This window comes from Sciurus carolinensis, chromosome 1 (assembly GCF_902686445.1).
Source record: "Sciurus carolinensis chromosome 1, mSciCar1.2, whole genome shotgun sequence".
Taxonomy (NCBI): Eukaryota; Metazoa; Chordata; class Mammalia; order Rodentia; family Sciuridae; genus Sciurus; species Sciurus carolinensis.
This window is the reverse complement of record NC_062213.1, coordinates 50,895,436-50,920,150: the sequence shown is the minus strand read 5'-3', so window position 1 is coordinate 50,920,150 and position 24,715 is coordinate 50,895,436. Positions and strand designations below refer to the sequence as shown.

Sequence of the window (24,715 nt, the reverse complement as noted above, 5' to 3'; positions counted from 1 at the left end):
TTCTAATTGAAAGCTCTTGTATGGTATGGAAATATTTACAAAACATTTGGTGTTTGAAGCCTTCCAATTGCGGTCAGGGACTGGTGCTATGGGAGGGAAGAGTTGAGCCCCTCCCTCTCCCCCTTAGGTCCTAGTCTCCTCCCAGTAGAGATCTGCTCCCTGGGTTTCTTGGGTCATATGGCTCACTCACTGTTGCTGTAAAAACAGGGCTGAGCATACTTTGTGGAAAGCCACTGAAACCGGAGGAAACTAGTCACAAACATCCTGACTATCAGCTGAGAGATTGTGCCACCAGCACTTTTTCCAGACTGGTGCAAGTCTACAGAGGCTGACCAGGACTCTGAGTTGCACAGCCTGATCCCCTGCGATCTTTCCCCATGCTTGAGAGCGCTGAACTGTACTTCAATGTGGACCATGGCTACCTGGAGGGCCTGGTGCGGGGATGCAAAGCCAGCCTCCTGACCCAGCAGGACTATATCAACCTGGTCCAGTGTGAGACCCTGGAAGGTAAGTGTGCTCTTCTTGCCCTTTAAAAAGAAAAAGTGGAAATGAAGTCTCTCTGGAAGCAAGGAGAAGGGACCATGATCCCACGGCCTGCCTCCTGAGCAGGTTCTTGTTTCTGGAGTCCAGGTTTTGAGTATTTTTGAACTTGGAAGAGGAAAAAGAGATAGGTCTCTATTTTCAGTGTTCTCTAAGTGAAATTTAACATTTCCTTTCATTATGAACGTAGACTACAAATCATGGTGGTTGGTATAAGCAGCACCTGTGACTTTGTCACCAACAAACATTAAATATTTTCATGTCCATTTAACATTCTTGCAGATACTTTGAAATATCATTTATATTTTTTCTCTTTTGAAGCCAAAGTACAGATTACACTCGTCCTTTAAGCTTGATTTTTAACATCTTATATTTATTACTTAAAAAACATTTGGATAATTATATTTTAAAATATTTTTAATCCAATGTGTTTTCATTCTGCATATTTATAAACAGTATTTGGAAAAGGGCCTCACCAACTTGCCAGAGGACCAATGGGGAAAAAATAATTGCTAAAATCTTTGGTCTAGATGACTTTTTCCCATACCTAATTTCTCAGTAATGGTTTGAGAGTTTGAGTTTTGCCTGAAGTTTAAGAGAAAAAAAAAAAATCAGATCAGCAGTAGGCACAGCCCTGGATTCGGAAGTCCTGGTGTGACCTCTGCCATGTACTCATGGGTGCCTCTGAGTCCTCATTTATAACATGTGATGGGTGATGCCCAGTTAGGTGAGTTATAGAGAGAAACAAGGTAGGTGGAAATTACCTTAAACCACATGTTTTTCAAAACCTTTCCAAAGATCCCATATCTGTAGTAGTATTTTCATTACTAAAAACAAGCTTCACTTGCTTATTTTGAAGCATACTTGTAGAGTCCATAAAACACTTTAAAACTCCCAGATTATTCTAGAAGAAGCCATTAAACACTAAGGATAAAGCCTTTTAGGAAAGGCATTAGCAGGTAAAAATAAACTGAGAAGTCTTCTGAAGGTGACTTTGCAGGCTTTTCAGGTAGAGCAGAAAAGTACTGAGGTCACTTGTTTATGGTTGTGACCAGTTAAAGCCAGAGTTAAACACCCAAACTGAGATACACCCTGTCCTTGCATTAGCTGTGGAAACAGCTAGAATCTTTCAGTTGGTAATTAATTCTGCTGGTTATAAGTAATTACAATACAATCCCAATCTTAAATCTCTTTAGTACATTAAATTAGGAGTCTGGTGACTGGAGAATGTTAATCATGTATAGAAAAATCTGCATAAATTAGACAAACTTAAAGAACACAGAGCAGAATAAGTGCATCTGAGAGAAGTCATTTGAATAAGTTCTGTTTCATTTTCACTCAAGCCTTTAAATGAGGTAAGAAATGCAAATTTAAATGTATCCAACACATAAAATATCTCTGCAATACCCAAAACAGGGTCTGGCCTGCCTGCTCAAAAGAATTCAGAGAGAAACCATGGGGAATCCATATCTAAAGTCATAGAAAGAATTCTAGGAAATAAAAAGGTTAAAGAAAAAAGAAGAAAATTAAGAATATAAAAGTCATTCCCGGTGTTTTCTGCTGTGGGCCCTTTTGACCAAAATATTCTGTTGAGAGAGAAAGAGAATTAAAGAATGAGGTTAACAGATTCAGCATCTAAATAGGTACTCAACTGAATTTGGAAGCTTCATTTGCAATTTGGGAGAGAAAGAACACTTTCAGAACCTTTTGGAGACCTCAGGAATGATGCTTCTTAGAAATAAATATGTATGGGCACATATACAGTTTTCCATACAATGTCAGGAGATCATGGACCCATCCCTGCACCCTGGTTAAGAAATCTTGCCATATACACATTGCTTTGTCATCTTTATATCTCATGGTTTCTACCTTGTCAGTAATATATATTTTTTTCAATTATTCATTTCACAACTCTGTTTGAGTGTGGGTGCCAATCTACATTTGGAGGTTCCTGGAAATATTAAGTATGAATCATCAAACCATGATTGGGTAACTATGGCTGCTGAAAAAAAATAAATCTAGGGCTGGGGATGTAGCTCAGTGGTAAAGTACTTGCCTAACAAGTGCAGGGCCCTGGGTTCAATCCCCAGTACTGCAGATATACAAATAAATGAATCTAAATAAGAATCCATGTCCTCACTTAACAGTTGAGGACATTGAGATTTAGAATGGCTGTGACCAACCTAAGGTTGTTGGCCATGTAAGATAGAAATAATCTGTGTCTCTTTCTGCGCTAAAATACCATTACTTCCTGAGTATGAATCGAAGATGCATGAGCATCTGGTTTAAACTGATATTAGCTCCATTTTGATAATAGAAAATAATAAGGATTGCTTTATCAGATTATTTTCCAGGATGTCGGGAAATAACTGAAAAGCAGTGCATTTGTTGCTTGGAGAGACCCAGCCCTTCTGAGCTAGATTCAGAGTTGAGGATCAGTCAAGGGCATTTCTCGAAATAGATGTTAAGGACTTAAGGAATTCTGTTTATGTTTGCAGAAATTATGTACCGTACAAATTATGGATAAAGAAGAGAAGGTAATAACTGTGTAATTACAGTATTACATGGTGAAGCAGGTGCTTTCTGTAAAAACAAAGCTAACTTGGCAAAGATTGAATTTGCTGTTAGTGCTTTAAAGTCCTCTAATATTTAAAAGCATTTAGATAGCAACAAACTGGCTTAGCACTACTTTTAAGGAACACATAAGTCTTCAGGTAAACTTATGAGATAAAGATTGTCCAGAAAAGCTTTGGAAAGCCTTAGTATTCATAAATGTACTAGTTCACATGCGTAATTGGAGCAAGTGTGGTCAGAAATTATCATCTGTTCCAAGGCCTGCCCCTGACTAACAGAGGGACCTGACCCAGTCACTGGGACTCAGTCTTTCCAAAGTACAAAAGAAAGAAGCTGGTATTCTTTTTAAAGTCAGCACTCCTATTTTTATCAGGATTTTAATTACAAATAGGACTGTCGTGTAAATATTCCTTTCTCTTGGAGAAAAACAAGATGGTAAAACTAATAATTTCTTTATTAGTTATATATTTTTTTTTTCTCTAAAACACATGGTAAACATGTCAACTGGCTCTCAGGATGTGGAGAGAACTGGATTGAGTTTTTATTGTATTCCTCTTTGCACATTTTTTTAAAAGGAATGCAGGGAACCTATTATATCTAACAATTACCTCCCTTCTAAGAGATTTGACCTTCCTTCAGTCCTTCTCTGACTATGCTGTTAGGTAGGAATTAATTCAGCAATGATGTATTCAGCATTTTCCAGTTAGGGTCAAGGAAGTAAAGGTGAATATGATAACAGTCCTTGCATTAAAAGTGGAGAATGAAAATACTAGAAAATTAAGAAATCCTTAAGGAGGACAATTGGATGGTACCTTCTAAAATTCCAAATACATACACATTCCCCTCAGGAATTTCAGGTCCCACAAACAGACATGCACACATGTGAGATGATGGCTATACCAGATCTCAATATGGCACTGCTTGGAATAACAAGATGGAAGTAAATCAAATGTTCCTCTGTAGGGAACTGGTTAAATAAGTTATGTAACATTCATATAATGAATATTCTATAGCAATAACAATGGGAAGAAACTGGGGTGGAATGATACTCTTGAATAGAAAAGGGTGATGGATTCGTAAAAATATGTCCTAAATGGTTTTCTAGATGCAGAGAAAGTATGAAAGGATCCAAGAGAAATTAAAAACATAGAGTTACTTGGGCAAAGAATTAGGTGGCAGGGGTTGGTAGATGGGTGGGTGACAAGTATAGAACTTTCACTGTGTACCTGTGTGTGTGTGTGTGTGTGTGTGTGTGTGTGTGATGTATATCTACTACCTATTTTTAAACAATACATATGTGAAGAAGACTTATTTCAAAGAATCTTCTCCATGATTCCTTAGACATTATCTGTAATTATAGCACTCATTTTTTTCTGTTTTATATTGAAAATGTATACATCTACAAATGGCTTCCATGAAGCAAGAGAAACATCTCTCTTGTCTTAAAAGCCTCCAGCGGTCTGGCTAGTCACAAGCAGTTCCTCAGAACACTCTGCCTTTTCTAAAGCTTTTCCTTCAATCACAAATTCCATTCTCCACCTGGTTTGCCTGAAGAACATTCATTCTCCTTTAAAGTCTCCTTCAAGCCTGTTCCTCTATTGACCCTTTAATACTGCTGTAACCCTGTGAGAAAGAACTGATGGTCTTTAATTTGTGCTTTACTGTTACTTGCAATGAATCTAATGCTGTACAGCATTGGTGATATTTGCATAGGTATGTCACACTGGGGCAGGATACTTGTCTGTTGTCTTTCTTGATCCAGAGACTATCCAAGTTAGTCTTAGCTCATGAGTAAGTAAAGGCCTCTGTCTCCTACACAGTAAGCCAGTTTTGTTGTTGTTTTGGTTTTTGTGGTGTTGGGGAGACAAGTGTTTTACCACTGAGCTACATCCTCAGCCCTATCATAAGCTTCTTATGATCAGAAAATACACCTGACACTTTTCTCTCCCCTACCTCTTGTAGCTTAAGACTATGTTTTGCATAGTAAGAATCTCAAAATGAACATTAGAAATGTCTAAATGTTCCCCCTCCTTCCTTTCTGTCTCTCTCTTCTCTCTCAGTCTCTCTCCCTCTCTCCTCTCCATATTTCTTTCTCCCTTTCTTCTGTCTTTTCTTGCTCTCTCACCTCCCTTTCTCTTCTCCTTTCTTTCTCTCCCTCTCCTCTCTCTCTATTTCTCTCCTTTCCTGAAAAGAAAAAAGAAGAAAAAGAAGGAGGAGAGGGGGAGGAGGAGGAGGAAGAAGAAGAAATGTCTAAATGTTTGGTCTTGAGTCAAGCTTTTCCAGTGGTCCACGCCTATAATTCCATTGGCTCTGGAGGCTGAAGCAGGAAGATCGAGAGTTCAAAGTCAGTCTCAGCAAAAGGGAGGCAGTAAGCAACCCAGTGAGACCCTATCTCTAAATAAAATACAAAGTAGGGTTGGGAATGTGGCTCAGTGGTTGAGTGCCCTGAGTTCAATCCCTGGTACCCCACCCCCACAAAAAAAATTTTTAAGTCAAGCTCTTCTAGCTCCTGGCCATGGGATATTAAGCAGGCTGTTCAAACTTTAGCATGGGTGCTTTCTTGTCTGACACTTAGATAGTATCTTCCTGGTTTAACTCCCAGTTCAGGGGAGGAACAGAAATATCTGAAGAAGCTTTGTAAACTGTCAATCTTAAGTATTCCTGGGAATTGTAGTACATGTACAAGAAGAATCCTTTCCTGTTAGGCACTGGAATTCCTGAAATGGTTCTTTCCATTGCATGGTCTTCAATAGTGGTATTTGGCATATGACTAGTTAATTCCATTCTCCAGAATTCTGTTCTCAGTGGTTCTTCAGAGAGCATCACTTTTGGAAATACTCATTCTGGGAATAAGAATCAAACTGAGGAGTTTCAACACTGGTAATACTGAACCAATGAGGTGCTTTGAGACTGCTGGTCTACTGGTCCCAGTGTCACTGGCACAATGGATCCTTAAGCTTGTGCAGGATGGAAATCTAATGAAGTATGGATTAAGAATCATTTATGGCATTTATTAGTACAGCAAGGTGGCTACCCCATATACAGAGTGGCCAGGCAATAAAGTGACCACTTCACAGGCAGAGTGACAAGGAAGTCAGAGCAAAGAGCATTTATAAGTTGTGGATCAGGAATTTGGATACTTATAGGTTGCATAGCAATATTCATGATAATGCTGGAGTCTCTTGATGCACCTGCCCCATTTTGTACATGGTGAAAGCATGTCTAAAACATTTAGATCCCCTATGGCTGTATCTGTTAACATGGAAATGCATTTAAATGAGGGTCACAGTTACTATGGGTCAAGGAGTTGTGGTCCCACCCGTTTGCATTGGTTTGATGTTTTCTTGCTGTTTGTCTTGAACAATGGAGTAGTTGGAGAGGCCTTCCTACCGTTGACCTTAAGCATAAATCATGTAGTGCTTTTTCTTTTAATCATCTCCAACTTAAACTTTAACACCGTATTTCTGTTCCTGCCATTTATCTTAAGCATGGAACATGTAGTACCTGTTGACTGTCACCAACTTTGAACCCTATACTCCTGCCTCTCCAGGTTTCAATCACAAATTAAACCAAAGATTTGAGGCACAACTATGTGACAACAGTTTCATTAGGTGCCGTGGATGTAAAGAACAATTAACACTATTCACTACCTAAATACCTTTGAGGTTGAGGGAATGTCATCCATAATTTACCTAAAATTTTACGTGGCTCTAAACTCTTTGTAAGACCATTAAAGGATCAAAACAATTCTTAAGAAAGATTAAACTTGAGACTAGAAACAGATGAGGGGAAACAAGCCTGGGAAGATCTAAGAGCTAAATAATAATCTAGGTCAGGTGGTCATTCTAAACCAGAAAATAAAGACTGGAAATCAGAGAAGAAATGCAGGGGATTTGGCATAATAAACACTAAAGAAGACTTCGAAGTTTCCACACTGTATGAATAGCAATAGATTAGTAAAAGTGGAGGAACACATGTCTGGTTTTATAGATCTTGACATATTTATTAAAAGTCTGAGTAATAATTAGATTTGATGGTAGAATCCAATACATTGGTTGGAAAATTTCTGATTTAAAGAATAAAAATCAAAGCTTTAAGCCAATTGAATCAAAATATTTTGAAAGTGAATGGGTACATGTGAGAAGAAAAAAATTAATATTTTGCAGTGGCCTCTATGTCCTGGCTCTTCACTTACCTATAGCATTATTATTGTTACTATTACTCTTTGGAGCTGGGGATTAAAGAAGGGCTGTCATTTTACTTATTTTAATCTGTGCTATAACCTGAAAGCATAGATTTTATACTCTGTATCCTTTGTGTATGTGTGGTTCTGGAGATCAAGTTCAGAACTTTGAGCATGTTAGGCAAGTATCCTACCACCGAGCTATATCCCCAGCCCTCTATGTCCATTTTGTAGATAAGGAAACAGAATTCAGAAAGGTCAGTGTGCAGTGGCATAGGCCTGTAATCCCAGCTACTTGGGAGGCTGAGACAGGAGGCCTCACTTGGGAGGCAAGTTCTAGGTCAGTCTGGGCAATTTAGCAAGACCCTATCACATAATAAGATATATAAAAGGCTGTGGGCAGGGCTGGTAGTGATGCTGGAGTTAGAGCACTTGCCTGGCGTGTGTGAGGCACTTGATTCTCAGCACCACATATAAATAAATAAATTAAATTAAGGTATTGTGTCCATCTACAACTTTAAAAAAAAAAACAAAAAACGGCTGGGGCTACAACTCAGTGGTAGAAAAGAAAAGAAAAACAAAAGTTAACTTCCTTAAGTCAGCACCAGTGGGAGGCGGATATGGACAGGAGACCACTTGATGACAGCATCCTGGACAGGTACCTCTAAGATGCTTCCTTGGCATAACCTACCTGGAGAGTGGAAGGTCAGACAACTCACTTTTTTGTCATTTTATGGAGAAGGACCAAGGAGGTTGTACCACTGAGTTCTGTTACCAGCCCTTTTTAAATTTTTTTTTTTTTTTTTTAGACAGGATCTGGCTTAGTTACCAAGGCTGATCTCAAACTTGCAATTGTCCTGCCTTAGTATCCTGAGTAAAAGTGATCTCAGATAGTTCCCTTAACTAGGTGACTACAACTCTTGGAAGACCCGATTTTACATTCTACCCATGTACAAGCATGCAGGCACGCATATATTTACAATCTTTCAATTCCTGCAGTAAGGAAGCCTGTTTATTCCAAACTTATTTGACCATAAAATCTTACTACTGACATCCCTACTTAGATAAGCATTTAGGGAAATGCAGGGGAAAAAATTAAGTCAACCAATTTTGAAAACTACAAATCTGTGACCACTATTGATATTCTTGGCAGTCTGTCATTATCTCAGAGCAAACATTTCAGATCTTAAGATTTCCTCAGAATCCACATGTGAGGGTCCCTTGGATCACTTTGGAGCTGGGAAGAGGGTGCCTTCTCTTCTACTTGCCTCTCCCCTGACTCCTGATTCCACAATTCCTACAGAGCCTGAAACACTGGAGACATTAAACTTCAGCATCTCTCTGGCAACTGAAAGGTTTGAAAGTTACTTAGCTTAGAAGAAACATATGTCAACGAGCAAAATATCGTGGTTTTGAAAGAAATACCATTTGTGTCACTTCTGTTGGCAAATATTCCTTGGTGCTGAGAATGCAAACTGTCAAATTACTTAAAAAATCTGAACTGCCAAAATAAAAACCAAACAAGGCATGAAAAAAAAAGCATAATTGTATTTAAGTGAGTTCATTAATTAGATAATTGAGCAAATAAAAGAGCATTTTCAATGCAAAATCTACTTGAAGTGCCAAGGAAGAATGGCTCATACTGTGTATCTCAGTCACTCAAGAATCACATGGAGTCTAATGACAGATCCACCCTCCCCCACCTCCCAGAGCCATCAACCCACAGCCCACAGTGGCTCCCTGTTATCCTCAGAGTACAGATCCCAAGCCCTCCAGGAGACTCCAGGTTTTTACTTCAATTCTTACCTTTCCTTTTCTACCACCTTTTTTAAAAGTTGACATATAAAAAAATTATATTTATTTATCTTGCAAAGTATGATTTCTTCTTTGTTTATGTATAAAATGTATTTATTTTTAGCTGATGTGTAAAAACATAAAAATTAACATAATAATGGGGTACCATATGCTCTTTCAATATCTGTATAATTTCTGTAGCATTTAAATCAGGATAAACGTATTTATCTCCTCAAACATGTATCATTTCTCTATGATAAAAACTTCCAAAATCCAGCCGAGTATGGTGGTGCATGCCTGTAAGCCCAGCAGCTCGGGAGGCTGAGGCAGGACGATTGTGAGTTCAAAGCCAGTCTCAACAAAAGTGAGGCAATAAGCAACTCAGTGACACCCTGTCTCTAAATAAAGATGCAAAATAGGGCTGGGTATGTGGCTTAGTGGTTAAGTGCTCCTGAATTCAATTCCCAGTACCAAAAAAAAAAAAAAAAAAAAAAAAAAAAAAAAACCCAACTTCCAAAATCCTTTCTTATAACTCCTTGAAATGCACAGTATATTACGGTTATCTGTAGTCACCCTATTGAGCAATAGCACACCCAAACTTCTATAATATATATGTAAATTAATATGTACATTAATTTATATACAAATATATTAATTTATTTCAAAGCTTTATGTCAAAGCTCCAATAGGAGTAATATATACATATATATATGTATATATCTATTTGAAATGTATACATATATGGTGGAATGACTCATTCAAGCACATTAGCATATAGTTTACCTCATATATATATTCAATGTGAGAACACTTAAAATCTATTCTGTCAGCAATTTTTAAAGTAAAATATGTTGTCATTTAACACAATCACCATGTTGTATGATAGATCTCTAGAAATCTTCCTGTCCACCCGAAATTTTGTATCTTCTGACCAGTATCTTACCCAGCCCTCCTCCACCCCAGTCCCTGGTAACCAACCATTTTCTCTCTACTTCTATGAGTTCAATTTTCTTAGATTTCACATCTAAGTGAGATAATGTGGTACTTTTCCCTTCTGTGACTGATTTATTTCACTTAACATTATGTCTTTCAACTTTACTTTTATTTTTACAACTGATAGGATTCTCTTCCTTATTAAGGCTGAATAGTATTCCAGTAGGTATTTATATCACATTTTTAAAAATCCATTCATTCATTGATGGACATGTTGTTTGCTTCTTTAGCTCACTATTGTGAATAGTGCTGCAATGAAGATGGAGTGCAGATGTCTCTTTGACATACTTATTACATTTCCTTTGGCTATATACCCAGTAGTGGGATTGCTGGATCATATAGTAGATCTATTTTTAATTTCCATATCTCCTACAAAATACTCCAACAACACTGAACTGAGTTTCTTGCATATATCATACCTGTCCTAAATCATGGAAACTCTTCCTCCCACTGTTACAGAACTCTTTAATGTTCATCTGTAGCTTAACCTCCTCCAGGAAAATTTCCTCAGCTTCTTGCTGCCTTCCCTATGACTCTGGGTCCCATTTTCTCTGTTCCAATAAATCAACGTTCTTATCACTGAATTTAGCACATTGTTTGAATATATGTTTATGGTTGCCTTCTCCCCATCAGATTGTGAATTTCCTTCTGGGTGAGGGATATCTAGTTGGTCTTTAGGTTTCCTCTAGTTGACAGTACATAGTAATTGCTCAGTAAACATTTGAATAAAAGAACAAGTAAAGAACAGGGTGCTATGTTGGCTCTATTTGTGTGCTAGATGGAGCCAAAGACATTTTAGGTATTCTGATAGGAACTGTGCAAGGAACCACAGATATAACTAAGATAGTATAACTACTTTTGGGGGTTAACATTCTTAAAGCTATATAATGTACTATAATAGGTGTTATGCTAGAGGCATTATCAAAGTACTTTGAAGAAATTGAGATGAGTGAACTTGAATAAGTCTGTCTAAAAGAAATAAGACTACAGAATGAGTGATAATCTGATTGAATTGGTTGGCAATAAAATACAACAGGTTTCAAGTGAGTTTGAATTCAAATAAACCTGGCTATGTGATCTTGAGAAAGTATTAACCTCTCTGAACTTCAGTGTTCTTATCTGTAAAGGGACATAAAAACCATTCCTATTTCATAGCTTCATCAGGAGTGTCAACAAATTTCTGACACATAATGAGCAGCAATCACTGGTGACTATTATTTTAACATTATAACCAGAACTTGAATGATACATCATATTGGGCAAATTCGAAAGGGGGTGGGAGGAGTTCTATAGGGTGGATGGAGTCAAACATTAAGTATGAATTCTGTAAAACACATGGTTTGCGTGGGGTGTCGGGGGTGTAACCCAAAAGTGGAACACTAGCCTAGTGTGCAGGAGGCCCTGGGTCCTAGCCCCAGCACTTGGTGGGGGGAGGGGAGGTGGAGGGGGTGGGAGTAGGAGGGTGGGAGGGGTTGTTCAGGAGGAAATGACAACAAAAGAAGCTGGAATTTAATTCAATCATCTCACAGCCCAAACCACTGACATTTACATAATACATGGCATGGTCTGGTGGACATGATGTTGGATATGTTGGACTGTAACAGAAGCATCATCTCCCAGTCCTACCTCAGCCATTATATAACTCCACTGAGTAGCCACGCCCAACTTCAGGTTCCTCATTAGTAATGAAAGGAGTCGAAATGGAGTAGTGATGGCTGCCACTCCATGGGAGCGATTACTAATACATTTCTCTTTTCCATCAATTTGGGACAGAAACTTAGTATCCTCTCAACAGTTTCCCACACAGCTATTTCAAAATGTTTAAAACTGACTCAGGTAAAGCCATCTCTGCTAGGTATTTATTTATTATTTTAGCTCTGTGGAATCACACCAGATTTCTCAGATAACTGGAAATTTTAATGGTGTGCTAGAATGTCCATATTTACATTGAATTTTTCATTGCTTCAGAGATTGACGCTCAAGTTTAAATACCATACAGTCCTTATCTTGAAATATAGTAAGACGTTGAGTATTTACCTCCGATACTACATGTTCAATTAATGTTGAAAAAGCTATTCATGCATGCTGAGATTTTAACTTGATTTGGGATCTCTGTTAATTGCAGATCTGAAAATTCATCTTCAAACCACTGATTATGGTAATTTCTTGGCTAATCAAACAAATCCTCTTACTGTTTCCAAAATTGACACTGAGATGAGGAAAAAGCTGTGCGGAGAATTTGACTATTTCCGGAATCATTCCCTGGAGCCCCTCAGCACGTTTTTCACCTATATGACGTAAGTAATTGTAGGAAGCTCCACTCTAATAGCCCCAGTGTGACTGTACAGATGTCCTTGATGGTAGCAGTGGGGTATTAGGCCTGAGGACTTAAGACTTTTCCCATTATTTGTAAATTTGAATACAACCAAATTTTAGCAACTGATAAACTCACAGCTACATTTTCACATGAGAAAAAAAAGATATCATAAACTTATAAAGGTTATGTGATAGTGGCCTTCATATAAAGCAATGTTGTCATTTTAAAAATAATTAAGAGGTATTTGCCTGCTGGATGCTGTGGCTTATGCCTGTAATTCCAGCAACTCAGGAGGCTGAGGCAGGAGGTCGTTGAGTTCAAAGTCAGCCTCAGCAATTTATCGAGACCCTAAGCAACTCAGTGAGACCCTGTCTCTAGTAAAATATAAAAAAGGGTTGGGGATATGGCTCAATGGGTAAGCACCCCTGGGTTCAATCCCTAGTACCAAAAAAAAAAAAAAGATATTTGATGTTCAAGGTAAATTTTATGTGACCTTTTTACATCATTTGTGCCAAGTAGGATTGAGGTTTAACGAATTGTTCTGAAGGGATCTTGTAAGTGCCCCCTGTCCTAATGACATGTGTGTTACTTTTATCTATTACCAATGGTTCCAGTCTTTCAATGTGTGGGCTCCTCATTCTAAAAACCATAGTAAACATTATAGTAAATTGTACATTTATTAATCCAATTAATAATAAATAATATATAGTGCCTAAAATGAGCATTTTCAACTGACTTTGTGACTCTATTTCTCCTAGCTGAAAAGTGGGAACAAAGGCCTGCAATAGACAAGCTGTTTATTATGTAGTAATATTTAAATGTAAGGTAAAAAGTTATAATTACTAGGCCGAAGTCCTGTGTTGGTGCGGGGCGCCCAGGCACTGAATCTATTTGTGGAAAGATATTAACAATGAATCAAATGCTGGATTGAATAAGCCATATGTTGGTCGAAAGGGAACAAAAGAACAGGACTTCATGTCAAACTCTGTGCTCAGAGATAGGAAATTAGAAAAATGAATATGAATAGAAGAAACTGGGCATTGGTGTACATGCATGGGGGCTCTGGGAGACAACCCAAGATATTTAGAGGCAGGTTCCAAGAGAATAAGAGAAAGCCAGGACGAGCAGGTGGCAGAAGCACCTTCTGCAAAAGGGCAGTTTCGGCATCTGCCTGGTTGACTGGTTTATAAAATGAGGGTGCTGCCTCAAGGACCAGGCAGGGGAAGAATCAGTTTATCCAACCAGGAAAATACTTCTTTTGTTTTCCTCTCCCTCCTTCCATCCTTCCACTTCTCCATTATCCATTCTTCCATTTTACAAATATCAACAGTTCTGCCCTTGAGTCCAAGAAACAAGAGAATGAAGCTCAGAATATCCTCATGTATGTGCAGAGCTAACCAAAGCTAGATGGACTAACTGCTACACATGACTTTAGTTTGAGGGGGAAATAATATGCCAGTCAGCAAGATTTCTCATTGTAGCAGATACTTCTTGGAACCTAAATACAACAGCCAGAAAATACCCTATGGAACAATACTGCAGTCCCAGGGTTTTGACACAGAGGAAAATCAATGTAAACTTTCTATTATTCATACTGGGCAAGGCCAGGAGGAAAGGAAGTCTCTCCTGTTTCAGATTTCATATTACATTAGCTATTTGAGAATCAACTTTACTTCATGAATAGTATCTTCAAAAAGAGGGTGGAGGGATGCTGGGGGTGTGGCTCAGTGGTAGAGTGCATGCCTGGCATGGCAGAGGCCCCTGGTTCAATCCCCAGCATTGAAATTTAAAAAAAAAAAGAAAGAAAGAAAAGAGGAAGAAGGAGAAGAAGAAGAATAATCAAGGAACATGATTATAACCTTCCAAGAGTTCAGAAAAACATAAAAATTGCTTTATTCTGCCTTTCCCCATCTAGGACTTCCAAAACTAACCATTTCTCAGTTTCTTATGTGTTTTTCTAGAAAAATAATAAGTTTATGTGTGCCTGTGGATATACACTCTACCTCCTCACCCCACATTTCAAATATATACAAATGGCATCATTTTCCTTCTTTGCTTTTTTCCTTAATATTTCTCAGAAAGGTCTTTGTGAATGTCCTTCTTTTTAAATAACTATAGAATTCTGTGTTTCATTTGCCAGTCATCTATTGACAAGTAGCTAACTTTTTTTTTTTTTTTTTTCCAGTACATTTGCAATTAGCTTATTTCTGTGAAGGTCTGTTTTTTCCCCTTGTACTAGAAATCAAATCAGAGCCTCAGGCAGGCTAGGCATGCACTCTACCACTGAGCTACACCCCCCGCCCCCTGCCATCTATGCAGGTCTTAAATTTATTTCCATACTCATTTTATAGCACTTGGAGTGGTGAGTCAAAGGAATAAATATGCATTTTTTATTTTGGTAAATGTTGCTAAATTTTTCTCAGCAAAAGTAGCACCAATTTACATCTGCAAAACAGTACATAAGAAGGCCATGGGGGCTGGGGGCATAGCTCAGTCGATAGAGTGCTTGCTTTGCAAGCACAAGGCCCTGGGTTTGATCCCCAGCACCCTCCTCCAAAAAAAAAAAAAAAAAAAGAAGGCCCGTGACTTCACACTCTGACCATCATTGAATACTCTCTGATTTTTACCAGGCCAATAGGTTTAAAAAAATGGTATCATTTTTTCTTCAATTTATAGTTCTTTATGAGTTAAATAGATTATTTCAAATTTATTATTTGTGTACTTGCTGTCTAACCAAATTACATACCATTTTCATTGGAATTTCCAGTAGTTTTTAATTGATATGTAAGGCTCCTTATAAATTAAGGAAGCTAGACCCTCATAATACAAGTTTAAAAATTATTGTCTTGGTTTAATATTATTTAATTTTTTTGGTATATTATCTTATTTTGCTGTAGAAACTTTGAAATTTTGGTGCTAGGGAGCTGAACCCAGGACTTCATGCATGCTCAGCAGTTGTTCTGCCAGTGAGTTACGCTCCAGTAAGCATTTTTAATTATCTATAGTGATCAATAGTTTTATCTGTTGGCTTCTGGTTATAGCATCCAATTCAGAAAGGCCTCTTCTATTTCAGATTTGTAAATAAATTCACTTGCCTTTTTTCTTCCACTCTTTTGTTGTTGATGGTTCATTTTTTACATTAAAAACTTTGGTCTTAGAATTTATTTATTGTGAAGAATGAGATTGAGGATCTATTTTGAATTATTTTTTCCCAATAGCTCCTACCCAGTTGGTCCTATCCCATTTCTAAGAATAAGCAAATAGAAGAAATTACCACAGTTCAAGGAAGGAAGTAATTAATACACCTGAGACACATGGTTAGTGCTAACGGTCCTTGTTTGCCAAAATCAGTCCTCCTATCAGCAGTGGGGGTTGGATTCTTCCTATTTTATTTATGGACAAGGATGAATGCTGACATTTTTAAGGAAGCCACAAATATAGGGCTAGTCAGAGATGAAGATGGGGTATGAATTTGGATCTGACTTGGTCCTGGTATTCTGGAAAGACTTTCACAAGGCTGATCTTGTGGATGTGAGCCTGGAATGGGCAAGATTTGACAATGTGGGAGAAGGCTCTGCACCTGGAACTAAAGCACGCAGATGGGTAGGGTATCACATGTATGAGTCATAGTCAAGGTGGCCTGGAGTGGAATATACCAAAAGAGAAAGGGAGAAATGAGGACAGGAGGCTGGGAAGTAAACTGCAGTCAGATTTTGAAAGTCTTCAAATCCGGGCTAAGGAAGTTGGACTTTATCACAGCAAAGTATTTTTTTATGTGTGTGTGTGTGTGTGTGTGTGTGTGTGTATGAGCGTGCGCACATGAGTGCATGTGTGTTGTTTTGTTGGAGTCTATAGGACCCTTCTGAAAAAATTCAAAATATAAAAGGGAAGAAGAGACCAGGTTTGCTCATAGAGTACTTTCCCCCTCCTCCTCATAATGATTGTGTTGAAGTGGAAAGCACTTGGCTTTGAACTGAGTTGGATGCTTGTTCATATTTAACCTTCAATGAACTGCCTGTGAGAAGTTTTGCAAGCAGCGATGGCCCATGCAAAAGCACCTGGCCCAGATCATGATGGAGACACCAAAGATTGCCAAACTGGGGGACAAAGGGGCCCTAGTTGTGTGGAAGGAGAAATGATAACCAAAATATAAGCCAACCTTTCTGAATATCGCTATGTGCCAGGGGCTCTGAAAGAGCTTTGCAAACATCACCTCACCTAACCCTCCTGATAAGTCTTACACAATCTTATCACCATTCTAGGGATGAGGGAGCTAAAATTTAAGTGCCTTAACTTGCAGATCTATCAGGTGAAGGAGTCATGGTTTGAAATAAATATCAGCAATAGGCCTTATGAAATTACTTAGCTCAGATTTTAGTGGAGTTCGGAAAATCTGAGCATGATGGTGCACAGGGGCAGTTCGTTCAAGTAAGTCAGAAAGCTGCCAGGTTTTGTACTTTGGAATCAGAAAACATTTCACATAAAGGAAATTTTCCTGAAATATATTAGGAAATGCTCTAGTTCTAAGAATGATTGTGAGTCATTTGGTCAGTGGTTCCTCTTAGATCCCAATGATTTACTGTTTCCTAGTCATAGAATCTTTGCCCTAAAAGGCACCTTAACATTAAAAAAAAGCAAGCATCCTTATTTGCCAACAAATGACCATGCTGTTCCTTACTTCCCCACAAACTACTATGTTAAAAATATATTCTGTTCCTTAAAAACAAATTGTATAAAATTCCAAATATTTCTAGCCATTAACAATGTTTAAAAATTGAATTAAAAAAATACAGATAGTCACAAAGTCCTCTGTAGAATGTTAACATAAAATCGGAATTGGAAAGATAGCTTTGGTAGTTTAATATAGTGTCATTACCAATGGACTTATTTTACTTTACAAACATTATTGGCTATATAGTCTGATTTAGATCTTTCAGTGCCTTTATCTAGAAATACTATATAGTATATAATGGCATTGAATATTTGTTAAATCAATATATAATCCTGCATTTAGCAGGATTACACAGAACTTAGCCTTTTATATTTTACCTAACACTGAAAAATCGGTTATTCATTGGTCAATGCATTAGGTAAGAACTGGATGTTATGATTGAAGTTATGTTTTATGATGCTAGCTCAGTGTTTTTTGTTTTTTGTTTTTTAATTAATACATTTAGTCAGGGTTTGTACTCTCCCATTATTAGCCAGTCCCTAAAACTCCCTGTTGTTTTTCAAACTTCATGTTTTAGGTTACTTATCAGACCCCTGATGATATATACTCAGACCCAGTTGTTTTACCTGTATCTCTACACAAGAACCCTACAAAGAAGTATTTCTATTACCATTCTTTAAAAAACTGAGAGTCGATGAATTAATGAATTTTCTAGTCACAAATGAAGGGACTTGAGTCTTGAAAAGTATTCTGTTCCAGGTCCCATCAGTCTAAAAATATTGTCATAACGAGGCATGCAAGTCATAAATGCCTTTGGGTCTTCAAAAAAAATATGTATATTCTCCTTCAGGAGATTCTGGTCTAATTGACCTTGAAATGGGGCCCAAATATACTTCGGAAAGCTTCCAAGTTAGTCTGATGTGCACCTCTGATTTAAAATATCTCTTCATGAGGCTTTGACTTTACCATTTGGAAGTCACTCTGACTTGACAAATACTTTCATGAGTTTCTCTCTATAGCTATCAACACAGAATTATCACCCTATCAGAAACCAGATGGCTCAACTATACCAAAGCCCTAGATCTTCTGAATCTGTCCATGTTTTGTCCCACCATGTCATCATGTCCTGTGATTTGCCAGCCCTGGTAATATCCAGCCCCTCTCTTGCAGAACTTAGAGATTTATTTCAACAGCAAAGGTCATACAAATGGAAAGGTGTCAGAAATTTGAAACAGTTTTTATTTTTCCTCTTCCTGAATGTTTTTTGATCAAGTGTTTATCTAACATCCATGAACTTACATCAAATAGAATTATTTCCTGTCCTATTAGGAAATACCCAAGGCAGCATTATAGAAATAACTAAGTCAATCCTAAGAGAAGCAGTCTAATTTTAAATTGGTGTAATAAAAATAATCTTGAGCATTGCACATTTTATGTGTTATAATTACTGTACATGAGAAACTTATTTTGAAAATCTGGAACAGATATTTTTAAATACTTAATAGCAGGAAGATCTGGAGGTTTTGTATACTATAATTACACACAGTTGTATGAAACAAAGGAATGGATCCAATAGCATTTTAATGAAGACTGTTTAATGTTGGCCCAGGTTGTTTTATTTTTTCTTCCTTTCTACCTAACACTTTCCAGCAGCATTTTAATTTCTCATCTCTTTTCAAATTATCCATCTTTTAAAAATAATCTCTCAAGCATTCAGAGTATCCCACCACAGTGGCTATAACATTTCTGAATATAGGAAGACTAAAGACAGATCTTCAGTACTTTACAGAATACAGTCAGCCCTACATATCTGCAGGTTCCCCACCTGTCAATTAAGCCAACTATGAATGAAAAATATTAGAGAGAAAATTGCATTTATATTGAGTATGTACAGACTTTTTTCTTGTTATTATTCCCTAAATAATTCAATATAAGGCTATTTGCATAGCATTTATATTATCTTGGGTATTATAAGTAATCTAGAGAAAATTTAAAGCATACAGGAGGAGGATACAGGTTATTTGCAATAGTATGACATTTTACGTAAGGGACTTGAGCATGTGCAGATTTTGGTATCTCCAATGGGGTCCTGGAACAAGTCCTCCCCTAGTAGATACTGAGGGATGGCTTCAATGCATAATCTTAGGTTAAGAATGTAAGATTCCTGAGAATTTGATGTTAAGTGCCACACACTGAAGAAGTCTTTGAAGATTCATCTTAAAGACTGATCAGAGCTCTTGACTATCTCAGTGATGCATTAGAGACCATCTACTGGCTTGGCACTACACAAAACATTTGGGTACTGTACACTGCTGGGCTCCTAGGGCTGAAACCAGGAAAAGTCTTCAGCAATTCAGATTCATCGGTCACCCTGACATCTGGTAGGCAAGAAATGAATACTGTAACCCTGGTTTACTGACAGCTTCCACTTGAGAAAAGTCAGATGATGTGTCCAGGAATGGTGAACAGCTAAGACAAGACATGGTGGCAGCTATCACAGGGGCCCAAGTTGTCAATTAGAGGAGCCTAAAAAAGTGAAGCAACTCATTCTGACTTTAAGATTTTGCAGAGAAAGCAGCATATGAACCAGTATCTACAATGGGCTTAGGTTGAACGAATAACCAAGGTATAAAAGGACTTTGTGTTTGGAAATAACTACCCATTGCAGATGTGACTGGGGCTTAGACATGAGCAAGGAGAGAGCATGGGCTGGGGCGAGAACAGAACCTGGCCATGTTCAGGGTTTGGATTCTAAATCTCCAAGTAAAAGTCAAGAAAGGAAGACTTCGGAGAGGCACTTCTCATTCACATGCTTCTCGTGAATAGTCACCGCCTTGTAGGATGAGGAGTATTTTCCCACTGGGCGGCCACAGAGAGTGGTTGAACACTTCTGCCATTTCTGGCTGGGTGACCAAATGCAGTATAACCTCTAAGCATTAGTCACTTTCTCACCTAGCCAGTAGGAGAGTACTTAGAGCATCTAGGACACGTGGCTACAAGAAGTTCTCTCCAAAGAGCAGCCCCATCCCTTTGGCCTTGAGGTTCTAGTGCCCTTAGGCTCTCTCCACAGCCAGCAGTTTTTCTCAGCAGACAGTCTGTTACTGGCATCTTTCAATTTCTGAGGTCTCCATTCCATTTTTGATTTCACTTTCACAGCTTCATGAATCACCCTCTCAGGGGCAACCTGCCGGGATTCCAATCCTGCTGTGCTTTTCCTGGTCTTCCAGGCTTCCTTTGAAATCTCTGTGGAAACCTCCCTGACCCCTTAACTCCAGCATCCTGCATTCCTGCCAAACCAGCATCATGTGGATGATGCTGATGGGGACCAGACAGATGTGAGTGGCAGGAACACAAGGTTAAGAGAACATTCCTACAAAATTGGCCCACTGTGCTGACCTCCACAAACTTTCTTTTCCAAGAAGCAATTTGCCTGCCTGACTGAAGTGCACAGGGTATGTCACATTCCTCAGACAACTACCTGTTATCGGCAGGAGAAATGAAGGCCAGAAATAATATTGATAACAGGAACCTAAGGTACACTGAAGGAGGATTTCTATGACCCTTTTCACAGACCACATCCTGAAACTCAGAGCGATAAGGATAATTCCTCCTAACCATAAAATCTGTAAGAACTTATGGTTAAGAATCCAATTAGAACCAGTCAGCATGGGCCAAAGTGACCTAGAGTTGTCATGGCAGTGGGGACTTGAAAGTCTGATGTCATCCTGTTGTCAGTCAAAAGTCAAAAAGTAAAACTGGATGGAGCTCTCTGGAAACTTCTCTGGACCCCACTAAAACTAGAGTGCAGGAGACACACACTGTCCTTTCCTCTCTGAGAGGATACACTCCCCCTTGTGAGTTTCCCCGTTCCCTTTTCCTATTTCTTTAATAAACTCATGCCTGTTATTCTGAACACATGTCTGAAATCTTTCTGACTTGATTACAGGAATCAGGGCATGAAGTGGGGGAATCTTTGCTGCCTCAGTTTCCCAGAAGCCCCCAGCCCTGTAACAGTGCCAACGTCTGCTGTCAGTTTGGATAATAGTTGGATCTCTCCTAGAATAACGGTTGCAGAGGCCTCAGAGTAGCCGGGTGACTGAAGAGGATACAGTAACTTCCTAGGCCTCCCTGTGCAAGTAGGGTGCCCACAGGATCTCTTCTCAAAGGAATTCTTCCTTCTGCATCTTTAGCCTGAAATGGGTCTAGCAAATTCCTGAGATGACCTCAAGCCATCTTTCTTATTGCCTCTGTGTAAGTCATCAGCATCTCTTTAGTGGATGTAATCTCCTTAACAATTCCAACTTCCTTGGCCCCAGTTTCCCCCCCCCACCTTAGGCAATTTTTTTTTTTTTTTTTGGCAGTGCTGGGGATTAAATCCAGGGCCTTGTGCGAGCCAAGTACTCTACCAACTGAGCTACGTCCCCAGCCCTCTTGGGCCCAGTTTTACATGGGCTTTTCTAGTCACACCACAAATTTCAAAAATTCTTTAACTCTGCTTCCTGCAGTAAACCTGGCCAAATTCTACCAGCAATATCCATGCCACTGACTGAATGCTCTGCTGTTTTGAAATCTCCTGCGCCAGTCCGTTGCCTTAAAATTCAGCCTCACAAAAAGTCTCAGGACATGGGCAAAATGTAGCCAAGTTCTTTGCCAAAATGTAACACGAATGGCCTCTAACCCAATTCCCAATAGCGTTCTCATTTTCCTCTCATTTTCATGACTACAATTCATATTCCCATCAGCATACTGGTCTTCTGAACTCCTATCAAAGTTGCCCATTAAGCTTCACTTACATTTTAAGGTTTCTCCAGCCTGCCTCTCCAAATATTCCCAAACTCCTCACACAAATCAGCTCCAGAGGCTTCTGAACCACATGGTTAGTTTAGTCACAACAATGACCCCACTTATCACCAGTATCAGTTTCTGTGTTAAGTCAGTTTTTGGTGATTGTGACCAAAATACTGGACAAGAATAACTTAAGGAGGAAAATTTTATTTTGACTCATGGTTCAGAAGTTTAGTCCATGGTGGGCTAATTCCATTGCTCTGGGCCCACATTGAGGCAGCACTTTATAGTAGAAGGGTGTGGTGGAAGAGCAGTGGTTAGTCCATGGCAGGCAGGAAACAGAGGAAAGCATGAAGAGACCACAAGGAAAATGAACCCTTCCAGGGCATACCAACAGTCACCCACCTCCTCCATCCACCACTCCCCCCATAGTTACCACCCAGTCCACTGAAACTAGGATAGATGATTAGGTTACAGCTCTCATGATTCAATCATTTCACTTGTCAACATTCCTGCATTAACACAGGTCCTTCTGGGGGGCACCATCAGCATAATGCATATTAAGTGACTTCTGTGAATGAGTTTTATGCTACATTCTAACATTAGAAATGAATTGAATATAGACTTTGTTTTCTAACCAGTTGAATAATTACTTACAGAGTAGATTCTAAGACTGTACTTCCAAAAATTATGCTTTAGTAAGCCCTAGAATGTGGTCTGAGATCTGCATTTTTAAAGGTCCTCCAGGTGACACTGATACAGGTAAGAAACTCTCCAACCAGTAAATAGTCTCTAACAGGGTTCTGCAATATGCCAGCCGTGGGGCCTCAAAAAAAAGTCCCTTAGTCACTCAAAGCCTTAGTTTCCTCATCTGTAATGGGGAAGTGTAGTTACATACAATATGGAGTTATGAGTTTAATTTAAAAATAGAGCTAGCTATGTACTTTGTGGGCCCAACTGAAAATGAAAATATGGGGTCTTTTGCTTTAAAATGTTTAATAATTTCAAGAAAATAGTATATAATTAAACCAAATGTGGGGTCCAATGTGATTATGTGGTTTGCACACCCATGAAATGAACTGATTAAACTATATATATGTTTAATACATATATTATACATATACTATATACAAGTGTGTATATATTCATATATGCTATCCAACATATATATATATATATATATATATATATATATATATATATATATATATATATTTATATCCACAGATACATATACGTGTTCAAAAATGTAGCTAATTTTATCTGTGCACCCAAGCATAATGTTCACTTGTAAGAGTGGGAAAAGTTTGCATAAAGAAGGTGATACCCAAGTTAAGGCATGAAGGATGTGGCTGGGCCTAGGCAAATCCAGCAGAAAGAACAGAAAACACAGGTTTAACTAGTACTGTTGTTGAACTGTTGATACAAACAACATCAGAAAAATTAGTGTCTGAAAGTAAGAATTTTAAGGTAACAAATGTGGAAAAAGTTCAGGAAGTCATTGCTACCACAGTTATTAGTGGGCTACAAATCAGGGCCAATATTTCATTTGGGCTTTGTCAACTTTCTGGCTAGGCATCTGCCAACCACCAGGGGGCATGACTGATCCCAGTAACCTGCTTTCCAAAGTGTTAACTCCTTTACCAAGAATCATTTAGTTTTTGAGATTTGAGACAGTGCTGTAGCCTTAGTTTTCAAAATGGAGACTGAAAACTCCCCTGGTACTAATCCAGGTACCTTTTGCTGTACTTTTATTTTATCTTGTTTTATTAATTGAAAAGAAGCACATGTGTGTGAATATTTTCTTAAAGGAGAGTTTTTAATTAAAATTTAATGCCCACTATATATCAGTAATTTTATAATTATTTACATGTGTTAGATTCATTTAATTCTCACAACAACCCTATTGGGTAGCACTAATATTATTGTCTTTTTAGAAATAAGAAAACTGATTAAACACTCCCAATGACCAGTGGTAGCCACTTATAAGTTTGATATTATCTTTCCAAATACTTCCTATGTGAAAAAAATATATGCATGTATATGTGTGTATATATGTATATGCATATATATATTCTTATATTATCTGTAATTTTTCTTTTTAAATGTAATCTATTATGAATTTTCCAAGTAAGTACATATAGGTCTATCTTATGTAATGAATGCAGTATATCCCACTGTGTTTGGTATATCATAATTGGTTTACTCATTCCCCTTTTGTCTAACTAGGTTGTTTCATTTCTTTGTTGGGTCAAGTAATGTGGTAATAAAAAAAAAAAAAGTAATGTTGTAACCAACAGCACTGTACATACATACATCTTTGCTTTCTTATGCCAGAACTTCTCTAGAATCTATTCCCAGAAAGTGAAATTGCTTTGTCAAAGAATATGAAGATTTTAGATTTTGATGGATATTAGCAGATTGCTCTCTAATACTCCAGCAATGTTTGGAAACTTTGCTTTTCTTTTATCCTCTCAGCTGGGGTGATTAGTGTTTTTCTCTCAAGTTAGAAAAAATTGAAATTATCCAAAACGTGTTCTGACTGGTATTTTCAGCATAATAAAGATGCGATTCACATGCCACTGTTCTTGACCATGTAGAAAAGGCTATAAAAGGTCCACTTGGTCCACTCACAGCATGCACAGCCAAACTGAAAAGAAGAACCCTCCATTATTTTTGTTCGGAGTTACCATAATATTCCATGCATTGGCAAAAATACAAGCAAAGCTGGAGCAATCTTTTTAATATTATGATGATTCTCCTGGGAGGATACATTACAGAAAATTCAAGGAATAGACAGCTATGACTTCTATTAAAGGAACTCAGGATTAAGATTCCAGTTAACCAGTTATTTCCT

General features: G+C 38.1%; 1 protein-coding gene across 1 annotated transcript in view; it reads left to right on the top strand.

The window, feature by feature from the left end:
- Positions 1–239: 239 nt before the first annotated feature.
- Atp6v0d2 (ATPase H+ transporting V0 subunit d2) overlaps positions 240–24,715 on the top strand; it is a 46,394-nt gene continuing 21,918 nt past the window's right edge. Inside the window, exons 1-2 of the mRNA XM_047560922.1 lie at positions 240–507; positions 12,210–12,381. Coding sequence (XP_047416878.1) covers positions 378–507; positions 12,210–12,381 — 302 coding nt within the window. The 5' untranslated portion in view covers positions 240–377. The remainder of the gene's footprint in view (positions 508–12,209; positions 12,382–24,715) is intronic.